Source organism: Tachyglossus aculeatus, chromosome X1, assembly GCF_015852505.1.
Source record: "Tachyglossus aculeatus isolate mTacAcu1 chromosome X1, mTacAcu1.pri, whole genome shotgun sequence".
Classification (NCBI taxonomy): Eukaryota; Metazoa; Chordata; class Mammalia; order Monotremata; family Tachyglossidae; genus Tachyglossus; species Tachyglossus aculeatus.
Genome location: NC_052101.1, coordinates 115202770 through 115225699, shown reverse-complemented (window position 1 = coordinate 115225699; position 22930 = coordinate 115202770). Strand labels below are relative to the sequence as shown.

General features: G+C 43.9%; 1 protein-coding gene across 2 annotated transcripts; it reads left to right on the top strand.

Moving 5' to 3' along the window:
* The first annotated feature begins 197 nt into the window (after positions 1 to 197).
* LOC119919654 lies at positions 198 to 22930 on the top strand. Of its 2 annotated transcripts, XM_038740232.1 has the most exons (8): positions 198 to 267; positions 1211 to 1265; positions 10131 to 10317; positions 11248 to 11323; positions 15593 to 16960; positions 20304 to 20434; positions 21134 to 21214; positions 21816 to 22930. In XM_038740232.1, exons 2-8 carry the CDS (start codon positions 1229 to 1231, stop codon positions 21892 to 21894), a joined length of 1959 nt encoding a protein of 652 aa, XP_038596160.1. In that variant the 5' UTR covers positions 198 to 267; positions 1211 to 1228; the 3' UTR covers positions 21895 to 22930. The 2 variants fall into 2 exon arrangements, with proteins under 2 accessions (XP_038596160.1, XP_038596161.1); XM_038740233.1 differs by lacking the exons at positions 198 to 267; positions 10131 to 10317 and having other exon boundaries at positions 1217 to 1265.

Genomic DNA, 22930 nt, shown 5'->3' with positions numbered 1-22930 from the left:
TTTCGGCTCTCCCCTCCCCTCCCTTCCCCCCTGCGGCTTTCCAGCTTTACGGCCGGCCGCCCGGCGGCGTCGCGCGCGTCGCGGGGGCGCGTGACGGCTGGCCCGGGGAGCGGACTACAACTCCCGAGAGGCCCCGCGCCAGACGGGCCGTTAGCCGTTTGGGCGGGAAAGGCGAGGGCGCTTCGACGGCTGTCGAGCGGGGAGCGGTGGGAAAAGGGGCCCTCGACGAAGGGGGCGTTAGGAAAAGAGGACTTCAGCGAAGGGAACGTAAGGAAAAGGGGCCCTCACTGAAGAAGATGTTAGGAAAAGGGGCCCTCACTGAAGAAGATGTTAGGAAAAGGGGCCCTCGGTGAAGGAAGTGTTGGGAAAGAGGCCCCTCAGTGAAGGAGAGGTTGGGAAAGACGGCTCCACAGAGGGGACCGTTAGGAAAAGAGGCCCACGGCGAAGGACATGGAGGCTGGAGTGTGGAAAAGAGAAGCCCCTTGGGGCCTTAAATCTCTTGACTCCCAAGTCACCCTTCAGCCCCTGGGCTTGGGTTCTAGTCCTAACAGAAGTTTTAGATTGGTTTTAAGGGTTTCCTTCGATTCCCATTTTATGCGGCTTAACGCCACCCAGGCGCCAACCTCCAGCCAGGGTTTCAGGTCAGGACTGGACTCGAGGATTTTTGAAAAATAAACCCAGTCTCCTCAAGGAATTGCCCACCCTGATCCTGAGTTTGAATTAATAATGAGCATAATAATGACATTTGTTCAGCGCTTACTTTGTGCAGAGCACTGGTCTAAGCACTGGGGAGGATGTCCCAGGTGGGGCTAACAGTCTTAATCCCCATTTTACAGATGAGGTAACTGAGACACAGAGAAGTTAAGTGATTTGCCCAAAGTCACACAGCTGACAGTTGGCAGAGCCGGAATTTGAACCCATGACCTCTGACTCCCAAACCCATGCTCTTTCCACTGAGCCACCCTGCTTCTCTATTCTGCCCAATTCTGCCCAACAGGACTAAAGTAGGGACCTCTAACCCTGACCCCTTTGTCCATGTGACCCATTACCCATTTCCCCCCCACCAAATATTCCCTAGATCCTGGACTTTGACCCTCACTTGAGGAAATAGGGTTCAAGGCCAAGTGGAGCTGGAGTTGGAACCTGTTTTTTGCTCCTGGTCAGGTAGTTGAGTTTGGGAAGCCCTCTGAATAGAGTATTTTGTTTGCAGATATCCCAGGGAGCTAAAATGAATCAGAAGAATAAAAGAAAGGCTGAACCATCAGGTACTTAATTTCTAAACCATTATCATTTGCCTAGAGGATCCCTGCATACTGACTTTCCCTTATGAGTGAAATTCCCCTCTCCCCCCACTTTTTTTTAAGGGGAAGAAACTGAACTAAAGAATTCTTACCTAGATTAAATTTCAATCCATGTTAAGGGGTATGATGTACAGCCAAATCAACGTTACAATACAATCCAAATCCTGCAGTTTTTAACTTGACTTTTCCTAAAATGTTCCATAGAGAAATATTGGTCAGGAAGTATCCAGAATATTAACCCAAAGATGAATCAATCGGTCAATCAATGGTATTTATTGAGCACTTGCCGTGTGCAGATCACACTATGCTCTTGGGAGAGCACAATACAACAGGGTTGGTAAACATGTTCTCCGGCTACAACGAGTTTACAGTGAGAGGGGAGACATTACTATAAATCATGTTAATATAAATGTCTATAATGCATATTTTAAAAAAACCAATTCCACCCCCTCCAGCACTTGTTTCCATTCCTAGAATATACTTCATGGTAGACCTCAACATAACACTCCTCAAAAACCTCCAGTGGCTGCTAACCTTCATCCCCATCCAACAATACCTATCCGATGGCTTCAAAATTCTCCACTTTACTCATCAGCTCTTTTCAACTGCTATTTCCTAGTTTGTACTCTTTGCTCCTCCCATACTCACCTAATTGTACTCTGGTGTTACTTCAACCACCTCTGACCCCATACTCACACTATTCTCCCCGTGTGAAATACCACCCCCCTTACAAATCCACCAGACCTCAGCCCTCACCACCTTCAAAACCCTCTCAAAATCCCACTTCCTCCAATTAATTTCCAGCATATTGAATTGTATCAACCTGCCAGGCATCTATAGCACTTACATTTTTACTTATACAAGTATATTCAATTGTACATTCAACTATTCTGATTCTACCGTTTGTAAATATTTTTTACATCTGTTTCCCCCACTAGAATGTGAGCTCCTTTTGCGCAAGGGATGTGTCTTGTGTTTCTGTTGCGTTTTCACAAGTGTTGAATATTGTGGTGCACTGCATTGAGTCTAAGTTCAATAAATGCTATTATTTCTCCACCTCTTCCCATTAATGATAATAATAACGATAGTAATTGTGGTTTTTTTAAGCGCTTACTACTTTTTCCTCAAAGATGTGATGAACAGAGTTGATTATCAGGGCCCTGAGGCCCTTGAAAGCGGCATTAGATCATTTTTTCCTTTCCTTATCTGTGACCCATTTGTGGTGCCCAGCTGGCATTGCTACTTGTTATTATTCCCAGCAAACATTGCAAGGGATTTTTGCGTTATTCATCTCCCCCTGCACAGCTAATCACATTTTGTGGAATCAATAAAAAACTGGGGCTTACCTTTCAGTCGTCTCTTGCACACAGTATTTATTTATTTATGCTAATCCTCAATACTTGTGTATATATGTATATTTGATTGAAGATTCTATTTTATTCTGATTTTGAATACTTCTACGGCTGACTCCCCTGTTAAGAGTATCAGCTCCTAGTGGTCAGAGAATGTGACTTGTGCCTCTATTGTTCTTCCAAAACACTTAGTACAGAATATTGCAACATTTTTATTTCCTGCCTTTTTGGCCCCACCTCTTGCCTTTATTTGTTGCTTCACCTCCTCCAGACAGTCCTTAGGTTTATGACACAAACGGTTCTTGAAAACTGCATCTTAATTTACAATATGTCAGAATCAATTTTCTAAACTTCATTGACCACCCCATGCCCCTTCAATCCCCACCTGTCAGTCCATCGCAGTCCTCCCCTCTCCCCACACCTTCCCTGTCCCCTCCTCCACCCCACCTCATCCCCCTAATCCTGTCCCAGCATCACCCCTGGTCCCCCTCCCCCCGTGCCAGCCCCTGTCAACTCACTTCCATCCCACCCCTCCCCACCCCTCAATGCCGTCCCTGCCCCCAACCCCCCAAAACAGCCTCAATCAAGTGTGGCCTGTGGAACCCCTGCTCCATCATGGGGAAGCTTCCCTTTATCCTTGACCTGTACCTGGTCCCATCACTTCTCCTCCTCCTCCTCCTCCTCCTCCTCCTCCTCCTCCTCCTCCTCCTCCTCCTCCTCCTCCTCCTCCTCCCCATCACCAAAACCTGGCTCTCCCCAGATGACACGTTCTCCCCTGCTGATTTCTCTAGAGGGGGGCTTCATCTTCTCCCACTCCCCCAGATTCACTGGGAAAGGAGGAGGCGTTGGCTTCCTTCTCATGCCCCAGTCCCGCTTTCGTACCATTCCATCGCCCCCATCCCTTTCTCTCCTGTCCTTCGAAGCCCATATCGTCCGCCTCTACCACCCACTCCAGATTCTAGTAACGGTCATCTACTGCCCTCCAGGTCCCATCTCCAACTTCTTTAACCATTTTGATCACATTCTTTCTCTCTTCCTCCATGCCTACATTAATCCTTTGGAACTGCAATATCCACATAGATGTTCTTGATGACCCTTCTGCTGCCCGCCTTCTATCACTCCTCAACTCCACTGACTTCTTGCTCCACCCCACTTCACCCACTCATCAACTTGAACACACACTCGACCTCATCGTCTCTAGCCACTGCATAATCTCTACCCTCACCAACTCTGAAATCCCTCTATCTGACCACAACCTCCTCACTTGCCTGCTCTCCTACACACCTCCCTCCCGTAAGCCTGTACTGTCCCCCCACAGAAACGTCCGATTTTTTGACCCTATCCAATTTTCTCAACTCGTAATGTCCCACTTAGCCTCCGTACCCAAACTACCTTCCCTTGACGATCAAATAGACACTCTCAACACCACCCTCTCTACTGAACTCAACTCACTCGCTCCCCCATCCCTTCATCGATTTCGTACCACTAACCCACAGCCCTGGATCACCTTCACGGTCCGCTTCATTCACGCTTGTGCACAAGCTGCAGAACACTGCTGGCGGAAATCTAGATACCAGGTCAACTTCATCCACTTTGAGTTTATCCTTGGGTGCTTTTAACTCTGCCCGAAAAAAATGATTTCTCCACCCTTATTGACACCTATGCCCATCACCTTCGCTGGTTGTTCCAGACTTTTAACTCGCTCCTCAAACCTCCTGTTCCCCCACCTCCCCCATCCCTTTCCCCTAATGACCTAGCCACCTACTTTATTAAGAAAATTGAAACTATCAGACATGAGCTCCCTAAAATCTCTTCTGCCCCTCCCACCTCCTGCCCCTTCTTTCAATTCTCCCAGCTTTCCCAGCAGAATCTGTAAAGGAGATCTCCTGCCTTCTCTCAAAATCCCCCCCTCCACCTGTACATCTGACCTTATTCCATCACACCTTATCAAAACACTTGCCCCATCCCTTCTTCCCTCCCTAACAGCCATCTTAAGCTGTTCGCTCTCCAATGGCCCTCCAATGGCCAGAGAAGCAGCGTGGCTCAGTGGAAAGAGCACGGGCTTTGGAGTCAGAGGTCATGGGTTCAAATTCCAACTCCGCCACATGTCTGCTGTGTGACCTTGGGCAAGTCACTTAACTTCTCTGAGCCTCAGTTACCTCATCTGTAAAATGGGGATTATGACTGTGAGCCTCACGTAGGACAACTTGATCACCTTGTATCCCCCCACAGCGCTTAGAACAGTGCTCTGCACATAGTAAGTGCTTAACAAATGCCATTATTATTATTATTATTCCCCACTGCTCTCAAACATGCCCATGTCTCCCCATCCTAAAAGAACCCTCCCTTGACCCCATGGATCCCTCCAGTTATCACCCCATCTCCCTCCTAGTATTCCTCTCCAAACTCCTTGGGCGATTTGTCTATCCCTACTGTCTCAAATTCCTCTCCTCCAATTCTCTCCTTGACCCCCTCCAATCTGGCTTCTGCACTCTTCACTCCACAGAAGCCGCTCTCTCAAAGGTCACCAATGTTCTTCTTCTTGCCCCTACTCCATCCTAGTCCTCCTTGACCTCTCAACTGCCTTCAACACAGTAGACCACCCCCTTCTTCTTGAAACACTATCCAACCGTGGCTTCACTGACACTGTCCTCTCCGGGTTCTCCTCTTATCTCTCTGGCTGCTCATTTTCAGTCTCTTTCTTGGGCTCCTCCTCTGCCTCCCACCCCTTAACTGAGGGTGTTCCTTAAGGTTTAGTTCTGGGTCCCCTTCTATTCTCCATCTACACCCACTCACTTGGAGAACTCATTCGCTCACATGGCTTCAACTACCACATCTATATGGATGATACCCAAACCTACAACTCTAGCCCTGAACTCTCTCCCTCTCTGCATTTCCTCCTGCCTTGAAGACAGCCTACTTGGATGTCTTCTCGTCACCTCAAATTTAACCCGTCTAAAACAGAATTTCTTTTCATTCCACCCAAATCCTCTGCTCCCCCTCACTTTCCCATCACTGTAGATGGCATCACCATCATTCCTGTCTCACAAGCCCACGACCTTGGCTTATCCTTGACTCCTCTTTTTTATTCAACCTACATATTCAATTCCTCACTAAATCCCTCATCTTCAACATGGTGAAGATTGTTCTGCCTTTACAGCATTGCTAAAATCTGTCCTTTCCTCTCCATCCAAACTGCTACCATGTTAATCCCATCATTTATTCTATCCTGCCTTGATTACTGCCTCTTTGCTGACCTCCCAGCCTCCTGTCTCTCTCCACTCCAGTCCATACTGCACTCTCCTGCCCTGATTATTTTTCTACAAAAATGTTCAGGACATTTTTCCCCAATCCTCAAGAAACTCCAGTGGTTGCCCATCCACCTCCGCATCAAACAAAAACGTCTCACCATTGGCTTTAAAGCACTTAATCACCTTGGCCCCTCCTACCTCACCTAGCTACTCTCCTACTACAACCCAGCCCACACACTTCACTCATCTAATGCTAACCTTCTTACTGTTCCTCAATCTCATCTATCTCCCCACTGACCTCTCGCCCACATCCTGCCTCTAGCCTGGAACACTCTCCCTCCTCAAATCCGACACACAGTTTCTCTCCCCTGCTTCAAAGTCTTATTGAAGGCACATCTCCTCCAAGTGGCCTTCCTGAACTAAGCCCTCCTTTCCTCTTCTCCCACTCCCTTCTGCATCACCGACTTGCCCCCTTTATTCATCCCCCCTCCCAGCCCCACAGCACTTATCTATATACCTGTAACATTTATTTATATAATAATAATAATAATGGTATTTGTTAAGTGCTTACTATGTGCAAAGCACTGTTCTAAGCGCTGGAGAGGTTACAAGGTGATCAGGTTGTCCCACGGGAGGCTCACAGTTTTAATCCCCATTTTACAGATAACTGAGGCACAGAGAAGTTAAGTGACTTGCCTAAAGTCACACAGCTGACAAGTGGTGGAGCCAAGATTTGAACCCATGACCCCTGACTCTAAAGCCTGTGCCCTTTCCACTGAGCCATGCTGCTTCTCTGTTAATGTCTATCTCCTGCTCTAGACTGTAAGCTTGTTGTGGGCAGGGAATGTGTCTGTTTACTGTGATATTGTACTCTCCCAAGCACATAATACAGTGCTCTGCACACAGTAAGCACTCAATAAATATGATTGAATGAATGAATGAATGAATCATAGGAACAGTTGTAGCACAGTGCTTGTCACATAATAAGCATTTAACAAATACCATAGCTAACCAACTAAATCAGGGATTGGTTCCTGAACCGAGATCAGATACCCTATTTTTCCCCAAATTGCCCAGAATAGTATTCTCAATCAATTATAGGTGAGTAATATAGCTACATTTATGTTATTGTATTGACTCAGAGTGACTCATGATAGATAGCTCATTGAAAGTAAAAAGGAGCTATCAACCCAGTGTGGTGACTCCATCTTGTGATCAGGTCGTTCTTGCCTCTGGCCTCTCAATCAATCAAACAGTGGTATTTCAAGCTCGTTCAAGCTCTCATCCTATCCCGTCTGGATTACTGCATCAGCCTCCTCTCTGATCTCCTATCCTCCTGTCTCTCCCCACTTCAATCCATACTTCACACCACTGCCTGGATCATCTTTGTCCAGAAATGCTCTGGGCATGTTACTCCCCTCCTCAAAAATCTCCAGTGGCTACCAATCAACCTACGCATCAGGCAGAAACTCCTCACCCTTGGCTTCAAGGCTGTCCATCACCTCGCCCCCTCCTACCACACCTCCCTTCTCTCCTTCTACAGCCCAGCCCGCACCCTCCGCTCCTCTGCCGCTAATCTACTCACCATGCCTCGTTCTCGCCTGTCCCACCGTCAACCCCAGGCCCACATCATCCCCCTGGCCTGGAATGCCCTCCCTCCGCACATCCGCCAAGCTGGCACTCTTTCTCCCTTCAAAGCCCTACTGAGAGCTCACCTCCTCCAGGAGGCCTTCCCAGACTGAGCCCCCTCCTTCCTCTCCCCCTCCTCCCCCTCCCCATCCCCTCTGCCTTACCTCCTTCCCCTCCCCACAGCACCTGTATATATGTATATATGTTTGTATGTGTATATTAATCTATTTATTTATTTTATTTGTACATATTTATTCTATTTATTTTATTTTGTTAATATGTTTTGTTTTGTTCTCTGTTTCGTCCTTCTAGACTGTGAGCCCACTGTTGGGTAGGGACCGTCTCTATATGTTGCCAACTTGTACTTCCCAAGCGCTTAGTACAGTGCTCTGCACACAGTAAGCGCTCAATAAATACGATTGAATGAATGAATGAATGAATGAATTTATTGAGTGCTTACTGTGTGCAGAGCGCTGTAGTAAGTGCTTCGGAAAGTACAATACAACAGAGTTCATAGATGCAATCCCTGTCTAGTAGGAGCTTACAGTCTATGAAGGAGACATATTAAAGTAGATTAGGGATAGGGGAAATGGGATGCTTGCATAATTATTGTGAGCTGGAGTGAGTTTCAAAGTGCTTAATGGGGACAAAGCCAAGTTCATATGTCCCCTCTACCCCCCACATTGCAGCTTTTAAAATTGTTCCCTAAATCCCTGTGGCTTCTGGGTGCTTCCATTGTCCACGCTCTCAATAATAATAATAATAATAATAATAATAATAATGGCATTTGTTAAGCGCTTACTATGTGCAAAACACTGTTCTAAGCACTGGGGGGGATACAAGGTGATCAGGTTGTCCCATGTGGGGCTCACAGTCTTCATCCCCATTTTACAGATGAGGGAATTGAGGCTCAGAGAAGTTAAGTGACTCACCCAAAGTCACACAGCAGACATGTGGCAGAGTCGGGATTAGAACCCACGACCTCTGACTCCCAAGACCAGGCTATTTCCACTGAGCCATGCTGCTTCTCTAACTGTGGTATTTGTTACGTGCTTACTATGTTCCAGGCACTGTACTAAACACAGGGGTAGATATAAGGTAATTGAGTTGGACCCAGTCCCTGTCCCACATAGGGCTCACAGTCTTAAACCCCATTTTACAGATTAGGTAACAGAGGCACAGAGAAGTTAAGTAACTTGCCCAAATTCACACAACAGACAAGTGATGGAGCTATTAGAACCCAAGTCCTTCTGGCTCTCAGGCCCATGCTCTATCCACTAGGCCAAACTGCTTCTCCAAACCAAAACTAGTGCCATAAAGGAGGGTGGTGTTCTAAAGTCAAACTGATGCTGATGTGTTGTGAAACGGAAACAGCAGGTAAATGTAGAAGTGTTGTAAATACCGGACTTCAAAATAAAAAAAAATCATAAATTGAGGACTGCCTGTACAGTAGTTCAGTTCAAACTCCCAATTATCAGCAGTCATTTCTTATCTCCTCTGAAGGCTAGCTTCTCTTGCACATACATCACACACAAGTTAACTCTCCCATCATGGCCCATAGGTGTCAGGAGTGAATTTACTCTTTTAAATGATTTGAGATAGTCACCTATGTTTTTTCATTCATTCATTCATTTATTCAATTGTATTTATTGAGCACTTACTGTGTATAGAGCACTGTACTAAGCACTTGGGAGAGTACATTATAACAATAAATAGACACATTCCCTGCCCGCAATGAACTTACAGTCTAGAGGGGGAGATGGTCATTAATATAAATAATTAAATTACAGATATGTAAATAAGTGCTGTGGGGGAAATGAATGAAGGGAGCAAGTCAGGGTGATGCAGAAAGGAGAGGGACAATAGGAAAGGAGGGCTTAGTGAACAAGGCTTCTTGGGGGAGATGTGCCTTCAATAAGGCTTTGAAGCGGGGAGAGTGTTATTGTCTGTCGGATATGAGGAGGGAGGGCGTTCCAGGCCAGAGGTAGGATGTGCGTGGCTTAATGGAAAGAGCATGGGCTAGGAGTCAGAGGACTGGGATCTAATCCCGGCTCCACCACTCATCTGCTGTGTAATCTTGGGCAAGCCACTCAATTTCTCTGTGCCTCAGTTACCTCATCTGTAAAATGAGTATTAAGACTGTGAGCCCCATATGGGACAACCTGATTACCTTGTATCTGCCCAGTGCTTAGAACAGTGCTTGGCACATAGTAAGTGCTTAACAAATTCCATAATTACTATTATTATTATTAGTATATGGTTGAGAGGTCAGTGGTGAGATAGATGAGATCAAGGCACAGTGAGAAGGTTAGCATTAGAAGTGTATGGGCTGGGTTGAGGTAGGAGAGTAGCAAGGTGAAGTAGGAGGGGGCAAGGTGATTGAGTGCTTTAAAGCCAATGGTGAGGAGTTTTTGTTTGATGTGGAGGTGGATGGGCAACCATTGGAGTTTCCTGAGGAGTGGAGAAACACGTCCTGAACATTTTTATAGAAAAATGATCCAGGCAGGAGACTGAAGTATGGATTGGAGTGGGGAAAGACAGGAGGCAGGGAGGTCAGCAATAACAATCTCTTGTGTAACATTCTGTCTTCATCTCAGATGAAGAAGATGAAACCTGTCCTTTCCAAGCCAAAAAAGCCACAAGAATAAACTCTCAGGAAGACGTCAAAATGAACCAAGACAGTACGGACCTGAACCGTATGCTTAATTTGGATGATTTTGAAGGCTTAGAAGAAGTGCCAACCGCCATTGAGCAGAGTGATAAAGAGGAGGCACCAGTAGATAAGTAAATTTTCAACTAGTTTAAACAGCAATATTTGAGCAATAATCTAAGATTTAGTGTAATGAAAGTAATTGGTCTTGAGAGCACAGGGTTGGCACTATGTAAATATAAGGTCCTATTATCATTATAAAGACCTCAAAGCTCTTTATAGACATTCATTCCTTCTCATAGCTTCTCTTCCTAAACTCCCTTCCCTGCAAATCTGAAGGGATTATGATTAGTCCTAAACTTTAATTTTGTTAAGATAAGAGGGGTTTTTTATGGTATTTGTTAAGTGCTTACTGTGTGCCAGGCTCTGTACTAAGTGCTGGGGTAAATACAAGCTAATCAGTTTGGACACAGCCCATAATATTAATCCCCATTTTACAGAAGAGGTAACTGAGACACAGAGAAGGTAAGTGACTTGCCCAAGATCACCCAGCAGACAAGTGCAGGAGCCGGGTTTGGAACACAGCTCCTCCTGACACCCAGGCCCATGCGCTACCCACTAGGCCATGCTGCTTCTCTAAGCGATCTACAATATGCCTTCCTCTTCCTCTTCTCTCCCTGGCAAGGATCTCAAGAAGCCATTTTGTTCATCTCTTCCACCTTCGTGGCAGAAAGATAGTTGTCTGGTCTTCAGAATCCCCAGACAAGAAGACTCCACAACCCTGATCTTCAAACTTTAATTCTTTTTCAAGGGGCTGGTGTCTCCTATTCAGTCAACTAAATGCATTTTCCCAGCCCATGCTCCCCATGTTCATAAAAATAAATGAAACCCTATTATTATTTTCAGGGAGGTCTGGGCCAACTTCAGCCCTGGCTTTCTTCTATCACGTGTCCCGGGTTATCCTTTTAAGGAAAGATGGGATCTGTCGATTTACCTCTTCAGGTACCTCTTAAAAATTTATCTAATGAACATTTGATTCCTTTTCATTTTTTGCTCTAACCCAGCTCATCCGATGATGAAACGATGATTCCCTCCGGACATAGTCACCAATGGGCCTGTTTTGATGATACTTTATCCGAGGTGAGTGTTCGGAAGTTCATTGAGACTCAGGAAAGTAATGTGCTGCTGGTAGTAATCATCCCTTAGATGCTGCATAAGGGCCTGTATTCAGGAAATGGAATGCTCACCTTCCAGAATGTAGTGCCACTTCTCAGAAGCCAACTGTTTTGCTTCATCTCCTTACACAATCGAGCTCGGCAAAACCTAAGATGACACAGATCAATCAATTAATCAGTGGTATCTATTGAGCTCTTACTATGTGCAGAGCACTGTACTAAGCACTTGGGAGAGTACAGGACAACAGAATTAGCAAACACGCTCCCAGATACAGAAGCAGCATGGCATAGTGGATAGAGCATGGGCCTCGGAGTCAGAAGGTCATGTGTTCTAATCCTGGCTCCGCCACATGTCTGCTGTGTGACCTTGGGCAAGTCACTTCACTTATCTGGGCTTCCGTTTCCTCATCTATAAAATGGGGATTGGGACTGTGAATCCCACATGTTTTGTTTGGTTGTCTGTCTCCCCCTTCTAGACTGTGAGTCTATTATTGGGTAGGGACTGTTTCTATCTGTTGCCGAATTGTACTTTCCAAGCGCTTAGTACAGTGCTGTGCACACAGTAAACGCTCAGTAAATACGATTGATCGAATGAATGAGTGAATGAACGTGAGACGGACTGTGTCCTACTGTTCATTCATTCATTCAATCATATTTATTGAGTGCTTACTGTGTGCAGAGCACTGTACTAAGCTCTTGGGAGAGTACAATACAACAATAAACAGTCACATTCCCTACCCACCACGATTTGCTTCTATCTACCCCAGCACTTAGAACAGTGCTTGGTACATAGTAAGCACTTAACAAATACCATTATTATAAACGCTTAGTTCAGTTCTCTGCACACAGTAAGTGCTCAATAAATACAATTGAATGAAAGAATTAGGTTCTTCTTGACCTGGTTCCAATAAGAACTGAACTCAATCAAATACCACTGATTGATCACAGAAAATTAAAAAAAGACATTTAAATATACACTTGACCCCATTCTTCCTCCTCCTCCTCCTCCTAATAGCTTGTTTTGTCTAGCACTTTTATTTTTCCGAAGCGCTTTCATAGAAATCATATAAATCCTCCCAGCACCCTATGATGTAGCGGAGAGACAGGTATTCATTCATTCATTCATTCAATCAATCATATTTATTGAGCGCTTACTGTGTGCAGAGCACTGTACTAAGCACTTGGGAAGTACAAGTTGGCAACATATAGAGACGGTCCCTACCCAACAGTGGGCTCACAGTCTAGAAGGGGAGGACAGAGAACAAAACAAAGCATATTAACAAAATAAAATAAATAGAATAAATATGTACAAATAAAATAAATAAATAGAGTAATAAATACATACAAACATATATACATATATACAGGTGCTGTGGGGAGGGGAAGGAGGTAAGGTGAGGGGGATGGAGAGGGGGTGGAGGGGGAGAGGAAGGAGGGAGCTCAGTCTGGGGAGGCCTCCTGGAGGAGGTGAGCTCTCAGTAGGGCCTTGAATGGAGAAGAGAGCTAGCTTGGCGGATGTGCGGAGGGAGGACATCATTCCCCCATTTGACAGGTGAGGAAACTGAACCACAAAGAAATTAAGGGAGATACCCAAGTCCCCATAGGCCATTCATTGATAGAGCCGGGACTAGAACCCAGTTCTCTTGACTCCCAGGAATATGCTGTTTCCACTAAACCACGTGGAAGGCAATGAGGATTGAAGGACTTGGGGCCTGTGCGCAAGGTATAATATGTGGTTGTTTCTAGAAAAAAAAATTGAATACCCATGTATTGCTCAAGGATACAAATGCAAGCATCTTCAGGGATTTGTTAATTTTATTTGTTTGAAGTGATAAAAGGCACCTTTGGTTTCCTGTAAAATTGCTTCAGATATATTTCCTGTTAATATGCCAGGTTTACACTGCTTCCCTGGTTTTGATTCCTTATCAGGTCTTACTTCTAATATGCTAATGTGTTATAATAAGAATAATAATAGTGGTATTTGTTAAGCACTTACTCTGTGCTAAATGCCATACTAAACACTGGGGTAGAGCCAAGATAATCGTGTTGGACACAGTCCCTGTCCCACTTGAGGTTCGCAATCTAAGTAGAAGGGCAAACAGGGATTGAATCCCCATTTTGCAGATGTGGAAACGGGCCCAGAGAAGTGAAGTGGCTTGCCCAAGGACACACAGCAGACAAGTAGCAGAGCCAGGAGTCGAGCTCTTAGTACAGAGTCCAGTGCTTAGTAGAATACCTGGAACATAGTAAGCCCTTAACAAATACCATAATGATAATAACCCTGCACACAATAAGTGCTTAATAAATACGACTGAATGAAAGGACCCAGGTCCTCTTACTCCCAGGCCAGTGTTCTTTCCACTAGGCCATGCTGCTCCTCTGATGGACGGAGCAAGGTAAAGAAACTGATTTTTGTCCCGTGTCACCACCCATCCGGGTGGTGGGTCATTTTTTACTAAGGCATCCTTTGACTCTTTTAACGAGTAAACAACAAGCACTAGATGGTTCAGTAATTTTGGAGCTCTGGCCACCAGAAGGCTCATCAGCTGGAATTACTCTTCAGCCTGCTCAGAGTTCCCTGCAGTGGCCAATATCAGTGGAAGCCATAGCACTGACCTGGGTACAAATTCCCTGCCTGATCTTATCTAGTCTGCCTAAGCAGAGTCCAGGACCATATTGTCTGAATCCAGCCTGTGCTCAAACCAGAAGTGAATCCAAATGGAACCGGAACTGATTCCAGGTCTCACTTCTGGAAGACACTCTCACGCATGCAAGGGCATTTTTACACGTGTGTGGTTGTCTCAAGGAACTATTGAAACTTGCAGACTCTCGGCTGCCACCATGCAAAAAACCACCCTAAAACAGGGGAATCCAGGAGGAAATGTTTGAACCCAGCTGGGCTTGCTTTTTCCTGGTTACCACAGGAGTGGGACTTAATAATAGTAATAATAATGATAATAATAATAATAATAATGATAATGGCATCTGTTAAGCACTATGTGTCAGACACTGTACTAGGCACTGGGGTGGATACGTCCCTGGTCCCACGTGGGGCTCTCAGTCTCAATCCCCAATTTACAGATCAGGTAACTGAGGCCCAGAGAAGTGAAGTGACTTGCCCAAGGTTACACAGCAGACAAATGGCAGAGCTGGGATTAGAATGCGTGACCTTCTGATTCCCAGGCCCATGCTCTATCCACTGCACCATGCTGCTTTCCTTACACCATGCTGCTTCCCTTGGGCAGCAGGCTTGGGCACTGGGTTCGGCCATGCAGGACACTAATGGGTGGGTGCTGTAGTGGTTAGGAGTCAGTAGTAGTAGAGTGGTAACTGAGTACCTTCAGGGTAGGGAGTGAGAGAAACTCTGCTTCTACTCTGCCCTCCCCTTTCCATGCCCCGCTCCACCCCACCCCACCCTGCCCCCCCAAAAAAGAGATACGGCATGTGAATATACGTACTGTGCTCAACTCTCCACACTGCCAAATCCAAATCCAATAATGTGAGTTTTTACATGGGTTACTCTGCGTCCCAAATACACTTTCAAAGTGGGCAGTGTGCAGGCCTGTTTAGAATTGTTTCAAGATAGCTATGGTAGAATTTCAAATAAAAAAGTGTGATTAGTTTGGGAGTTGTAGGCTTTCTCCCTGGGTCTCATGCAAAGAGTGTGTCCAAATTTGGAGTGACAACCCAATTTTGGGATAATTGTCACCTTTTCCTCCTCTCCCTCACATATTTTCTGGGTCACTTGCAGGTGAATTGGGAACCTTATAGTCAAATCAAGTTCTACATCCTTGTCTTTAGTGTTCGAAGATGCTACTGACAAGGATGCGGCAGTGACAGTTCATTGACTTTAATAAAAGAGGGTGGAGAGTCTCAATCCAAACTGTAACATTCAGGCATGCTCCAAATCACCCTAACGTGATTTAGTAACCTACCCTGGTGGATCATGGAGATGATTATGGGCTAGGCGTCTAACTAGAAATCAGAACTCCATTAGAAAAAGGAAAGCTACCAAGAGCATTTTATTACTATATGACTTATTCATCATCGTCCTCATCATCACTGGAATTTATTGAGCCACCTCCAAGGTGTGAAGCAGACTCCTCATGAGTGCAGTTAGGCACTCTGATTTCAACCTCTGATTTCAACCACACAATCTCAGCCCAACAACTCTATTGTGAGGTGTTGGCTTCCCAAACCATTGATATTTCTATCCCTTGTTTCTTCTCCTTAGGAATTGTTTTCAAAATCAAATGTCCCAATGTCAGGAACTGTCCAGGATCTCAATAGTCCCTGCCACTCATTTATGTTAGATGCTCAAGTGGAATACATTAGTGACATAGACATGCTGTTAGGTCAGGAGGAGACTAGGAAAAGCCCCTTCCAGTCTCAGAACATAAATTTCTTTGAGGCTGTTGCTTCAGAAGAATATGATCAAGGAAGTGGGATTGCATTCTATCCACAAGAAAACACTGATGAAAATCATTTTATAAAAGAAATGGCTTTCGTCTTGGACACTGAAAACCCAGAATACAGTAATATGGAAGCAGGTCACTCTGCTGAAATAGTTGGGCTCAGCCAAAAAGAAGAATGGTTCCTGCAGAGTGGTGATGCTCAGGCTATAGGGCAGAAACAAACCTCAAAAGAAGGAAGAGCTAGCCTGTGGGACTTTTCTCAAGAAAAAAGATATAGTCAAGATGAAGGCATACTTGAGCCACTTGGTGGTTGGGAGGATGATTCCTCCCCAGAAAGAAGAGAAAAGGAGGAAAGCAGCATAACCACAACTCTATTCAATTCAAATTTGAGAGTAACTGCTCCTGAACAAAGTATCAGGGGCCAGGCTGAAGAGAAGAGTAGCAGCTGGAGCCCTCAAGCTTTTGAAGCATTCCCAGTCTTCTCTGAACTAGAGACACGTTCATTTTTCAATTTTGATCAACCGGTTGGGACCGAAGCCAAAGCCAGTTCTTCCTCTGAGGAACTTGATAAATTAAGAGAGGAGAAAGGAACTGCAAAAGACGTAGCAAAATGGTCACCTGAATCTGAAGGTAGCTCGCTCTTATCTCTCTTTAGAAAAACAATGTATGAAAAGATACAGGGAACAGCTCTTGCACAAGAAACTGCAGATGAGGAGAAGCTGGCATGTCCTGAACAGAACTGGGTATCTTCTAGTACAGATCAAAAAGAATGTTCTCCTTTCAGGGGGCTAGGTGTCAAAACTCTATGGTCTTTTCTGGATGAGTGGGCGGATCAAAGCGATCCACCTTCTGGTGCCAGGCAAAATGACAAAAAGGAAAAAGCTGCCCAGCTGCCAAAGAGAAGAGACTATCTAACTGATCCTGATGAGGAAACCAAGCCCAGAAAATACATCAGTGAATTTTTCACTGAAGGAGATGATTCATTCATTAGTAGCACCACTAATAGCAATAACAACCATTGGGAAAGATCGGGCTTTCTGGATTTAGACATTGCTCTTGAGGACCAGAGTAAGAAAGTTGTTGAAGATGAGATTAAGGATGTTTTTGAAGATAAGTTGCAGAATGTTGTGGAAGATAAGGTTCAAGATATTTTTGAAGGTCACATCTGCAAATATTCTCCTGAACAGGTACGATAGCTCATTCCTTCCTTTTCCACTAAAGCCTGTGAAATGTGGTTTTAAACTTAGGTCTGGGTATAAACCACATCTTTTATGTCCATGTGAAATGTAAGAGGTGATATCAGTGTATTTTATTCCAGTTGCCGACCAGAGAAAAAGCCTTGGTATCTGCATTTACATTTTTATTTCAGACCATTCCTAGCACACTTTTGATTCCCTTGAAATAATATCAAAGACATTAGATTTCCGCTCTTTGGGGCATTTTTCAAAGCATAGTCACTGACAGGATACTTCCAAAGTCCCCCCCTTTCTATGTCATTCCCAACCACAGGAAATGAAAGCGCCCTCCAGCAGTAGGAAGAATTTGCTTTGTGTCCCAGAGCAGATTGTAGGGGGAGCGTGAGCAGTGATTCATTCATCTAATGTCTAGGCTGAATGTTACCAAAAAGAACACCTCTTCCTGGGCCGGCAAATCCCCGGCAGCTTGTCTGTTTACCAAAGAAGAGTTGTCGTTTGTGGGAGATTCTTGCAACTTCACTGGTTCTGCTGAGCTACATTCCTGCAAGTGCAAAATGCTGACGATGAAGCGACAAATCAGCCACAGGAAGTTGGTTGGTTGAGGGCATTTGTCAGCGAAAGGAATTACATACTATTCGTTTGAGTTCGGGTTAAGGTGCTCGGACATTCCAAGTTGGGGCGACAGTCCCAAAATTTCAGGGTTTGTCTCTCCTGCTTTATGTTCTTTAAGGACATATTTGTGTCCCAAAAGATTTAAAGGAAAAAGTGGTAATCTGAGATGTGTGTGGTCACCTAGGGAGACAGAAAGGTTAAGGGGGAAAAGAAGGGAGGGCACTTTCCCTGAATGCCAGGCCTAGTGCAGTGACTGGGGCACCTGCTCCAGGGCTCAGGATTGAGGGTAGCCCAGTACAGATGGCAGGGGATGGTCATAGGTGGTAAGTACCCTAGTCTGCTATTTCACCTTCTTCTCTTCCTTGCTTTCTCCCTCTTTCCTTCCACTTCCCTTCTCCCTGTCCTCTTTTGACCCTCTCCCCATTCCACCTAAAATGGCTAGATTTCCTAGTGAAGATGGGATTTTTTTTTAGGACCAGCTTCCTTCCAAACTGAGCAAATAAATGAAGGTTCCATTGCTGCCAAACCTATAACAGCCATGGTGTTATAGTCAGGTGGAAACATTGGCCAAATATGCGGAGGGGAAATCTATCCTTTTGGGGAAAAATTTATATATAGATAGATATAGATATCTCAATCCACATGTTTCCAAATGGCACACGTTTTCTGCTTTTTTTTTCACTCAAACCAAAGGGGATTCACAGATTTTTAAATCTGTTGTCACATTTCAGGATTGAAAGTTTAGTTTATGTAAGCATTCATTTTTAGCCAAGAGATCATGTGTTCGTGTTTGCTTCCCTATTGCCCTGAAAATCAGCCTGATTGTCAGCTGCTCTTCAGGAATGCTGTGAGCTTCCTGCTATTTTCCTTACCCTCTTACCATTCTGCCTGAATTCTAGGGAATATTGTGAGGCTCTCCAGCATATAGTCAATGCTAAAACCAGCATTTCTTTGCCTAAATTGGTGAGACTATTGGTATAAAAAACTCCAATCTTGTTTCTGTTCCCTTCCCCACTAATTACTGGTTCCTATTCAGATATATTAGCAAAATGTTTGTTTTTTTTGTATTGCAAAACAGTTTTAGCATGCTTTGATGGCATTATGACCTATTCTGCCTCTAGGTTCATCAGTCAGACATAGGGTCTCGATTGGTGTTATGCGTTTGAGACATAATAATAATAATATTAATTGTATTTGTTAAGCACTTAAACATATACCAAGCACTGTATTAAGAGCTGGGTTAAATTCACAGTATATGCAGAACAGACATCCCCAGGCCTACATGGAGCTCATAGTCTAAGTAGGAAGGTCAACAGGTGTTGAAACCCCATCTTACAGATGAGGAAACTGAGGCCCAGAGAAGTGAAGTGACTTGCCCGAGGTCACACAGGCAAGTGGTGGAACTGGGATTGGACTTCTGCTTCTCGGCCTCTGCTCTCTCCACTAAACCACACTGCTTTCCTTGGTGAAATTTATCAGAGATATACTTTTCTCCTCCACCTCCTCATTATTCTTGTTAGGTAAGGCATCATGGCCTAGTGAAAAGAGCACAGGGCTGTAAGGTGACCAGCGTTCCAATTCTAGCTCAGCAATTGGCCTGCATACGGCCTTGAGTACGTCATCCCATGGCTCTGGGCCTCATTTTCCTCATCTGTAAAATGAGGATAAGATAGCTTGTGAGTGTCATATGGGACAGGGACTGTGTCTGATCTGTTAACCTTGCCTCTACCCTGGCAGTTAAGCACATAGTAAAGCGCTTTATAAATACGATAAATATTATTCTCTTTTCCAGGATGGCTTATTGAATACTGTGGGTGAGACACTGGCGCCTGCTTCTGTGGCAATATATATCTGGGTGTAGGCCCTCTTGATAATAATAATAATAATAATATAGGTGCTTACTATGTGCCAAGCACTATACTCGGTGATGGAGTAGATATGCAGTATTTGCAGATAGGGCACATTTCCTGGCCCCTATGGGGCCCTTAGGAATTATTACAGACCATGACCACAGGTCATGAGACGAATTCTAGGTGATTCCTTTATATGGAGAAGTTTGAGGTAGAGGGGACCAGGGCTTGCCCACTTAGCTCTTTGGCCCTGTTGGGATGTTGCCTTTGTGGTATTATGGAATGTTTCCTTCCTTTATTGGCCAAAGAGATTTAGCTTTGGTTCCTTCTTTCCCTGCCCCGTCCCAGCCCCCATTTTTTAATTTCCTATGAGAGGAAGAAGGAGCTGTTTTCCTTGCTCCCCACTTTGTAGTTTGGCCTAGAAATGCTGCTCCCTTTGATGTGGCAATGCTCCAACCTCAGGGCCTGTCTGCTCTAGGAAGTAGCTCACAGTAGAGAGTTTTATTGACTGTGTAAATAACTGTCCAGAATTGACTGCTAAGGGAACTAATCCCTAGCTAGGAGTAAGTAAAAGAAGTGCATGTATGAGTTAGCTAGAATGGGAAACTTTAGCTGATGCAAGTCATGGGTCCTAAGTGCCTGGTTGAGATGTTAATTGGAAAATTAAATCTTTAGCATAATTTAGATAGAATCTTTAAGACTCTTGAATCAAGTAGCTGTCCACCTTTATTGTGGACATGGGGAGAATGGACTAGGGAATGCCCATTTGATGGAAAGAAATTGTATCAAAGCCATCAAGTCCCTTTAGATAGTAGATGTATATGTACTGAAACTTGAGTCTTTTTGTGTTTCCTTTCTGCCTCCTTTTCTAGCAAAATTCTCTGAATTTTGATTCAATATTGGCCATGCCTGGAAGTTATCCATGGACTGATGTAGGGCAAACCAGTTCAAATCTTCCAGTTTCACTGGAAAACCACTCTTGCCAGAATAATCAAAAGTCCAGGTAGGATGGAGAAAGAAGTGCCACTTTGCTAGTATTATTTAGCCTGTAGAATTCATTTTTTATTTGCAAAGGACTTTACAGTTGTTTGTATTAGTTATTCTGGACAACAACCCTGTAAACTGCTAAGTAGACTTGTTCTGCCCATTTCTTTCTATAATTTGCTCTAGTTTCTGTTTTCCCTGCTGGAGTGCACGCTCCTTGCCTCCTTGTTCAATTGAACTCTCCCAGGTGCTTAGTACAATGATCTGCACACAGTAGACACTCGGTAAATACTATTGATTGATTTCGATCAGTTGCAAGGCTCTTTATTTCTTCCCCTTGTTTTACTTTTCATTTCAAATGATTTAAGCTTAGTACGTAAATGATGTCATCAATTCTAGTTGTCTGGCTGTAATTTGTGTCTCCATCTTATACAAAAGTGGAGTATATGGATACACATTAGCAGTTTCTTTAATGGTTGTGCCACCATGTTTTCTTGTCCTATTTTCTTCTAAGCTCCCCTCCTTCATTCCTTGATGATTCCTCTCTTTAAGGAGTCTCATTTTGAGATTGGTGGGCAGACCATGAAGGGAAGAGCAATATTTTATATGTGGGGCAAAATACTAGTCCCCCAGTTTGACCTTTATGTGGTAGTCGGATGGGTTTTGCTGCAATTGGGATTTTCCTAACCTTCTTTCTCTCCTTCCCTTTTTCGGTCAGCCTAGAGAGCTGCTCTTCTACTCAAGAGGAAGATGCATCAGAAACAGTTTGTGGGCTGGCTCTTGAACTCTCTGATCTCAAGTAAGACCTTCCTCTTAGATCTTTTACGGAGAAGACCCTCACAGAAGATCTGTAAGCTCCTGGTGGAAGGGAACTTGTCTACCTATTCTTTTATAGTGTATTCTCTCAAGAGGTTAATACAGTGCTCTTCTTACAATAAGTGCTCCATAAATATCATTGATTGATTGATTGATAAGTACGATTGAATAAGTACGATTGAGTGAATGAATATGACTGAGTGAATGAATGAGTGATTGGGATCAAGCTAACTCAACACCTACAGCAGAGACTCAAATACAATTCAACAAGAACAAGCCACATATACCAAAAATCCCCATTAAAAAGCAGGAAATGACACTACTCTGCAAACTAACAGAAATTCTTTCCTTAATGTTTTTATTTTTTGCCACTGTCTATCATTTTACTTTCCTGCCTCTGGTCAGGTTTTAGGAAGCTGTCCTGGTCTGGGTTGCCTTGGCTTCACTACTCCTCCTCTTCCATTTTTCAACACAACTCTTTTAAAAATAGTCATGTTTTGAATAGTATTTAGGAGGTTCCTGGAATTGGTTGGAGAAGACTTTTATCTTTGGCTGATTCATATGCTTTTTCCATTCTTCCTTAGCCGGCTGGTCATGAACACCTACAAGAACATGAAGCGCTTCAAGGGACGGAAGGGGCGATGCAATCCAACTTTCTTCTAAGGGAACAAAGAACCTTCCTTACCCTGGAAAAAAATGTTAAATGTTGTAGATCTATGTCATACCTTAGAGCAAACAGATTTGAAACACTTGCCCTAAATCCTTCATTAATACTCAAGGTGGAGTGTTCTTCTTCTGTGGATTACAGTGTCTTTTAAAAGAAAGTGGATAGGTTAACTCCAAGGAACTAGCTGTTTGGGGGGTAAGGGGGTGTGGGGCTTCTGTTCCAGCTGGAATGGGTCTTTCTTTCAACAACAGGATGTAAAAAGTAGGACCAAAGTATGGACCACATCCCAATTTTATTTTTTTTGCTAAAACTTAAGTTATAAATTTGGGCTGTGGGGTAGGGGGGAGATTAAAATAACTGTTTGTCAGCCTCTTCGATCTACCCAGAGTAGATTTTCAGCCATCTTCAGGCAACTAAAGATAACTGAAACTCTTAGAATAAAAACATACAAAAATGGTTAAAGAGATAAGGTCCTGGCTTTATCCAGGAGTGAGTCTGAGTAGCATATTTAAAAAGGATTTTGGCTTAGCAATGTTAGTTTGAAGAGGACTGTAAAGTTAAATGCGCTTAAGTTTATTTATTCCTTGAAAACTCAGTATTTCTTTTCTAGGAGGGAAAATGTGCTCTTTGTACCTCTACTTTTGCTTTAAGCATTTAGATCTTAGGACGTATTCCAATTAAGTTGTTTTTTTTTCCCACTACGACTTAAGTTACATATTCGGGTTGGGGGATTAGAATAGATGTTTGTTTGGCTCTATATATACATATATATATACAGAGTAGGTTTTCAGCCATGTTCAAACAACTAAAGATAATTGAAACTTTTAGTCAGAATAAAAACAGAAAAATGGTTGAGAGATAAGGTCCTGGTTTTGCCCAGGAGTCATTCTGGGTAGTACCTTTAAAAGGATTTAGTGGCTTGGCAGAGTTAATTTGAAGATGACTGAAATGTTATATGTGCTTAAGAAGATGAAATAGGTTTAATATGTTTAATTTGGTTGCAAATTTCATATTTGGTCAGGGTTATTTATT

Coding starts and splice junctions, on each gene's coding strand:
- LOC119919654 (XM_038740232.1), top strand. CDS start 1,229: ATGAATCAGAAGAATAAAAGAAAGGCTGAACCATCAG. Junction 10,318..11,247: donor GAGGAGGCACCAGTAGATAA/GTAAATTTTCAA, acceptor GCTCTAACCCAG/CTCATCCGATGATGAAACGA. Junction 11,324..15,592: donor TTGATGATACTTTATCCGAG/GTGAGTGTTCGG, acceptor TCTTCTCCTTAG/GAATTGTTTTCAAAATCAAA.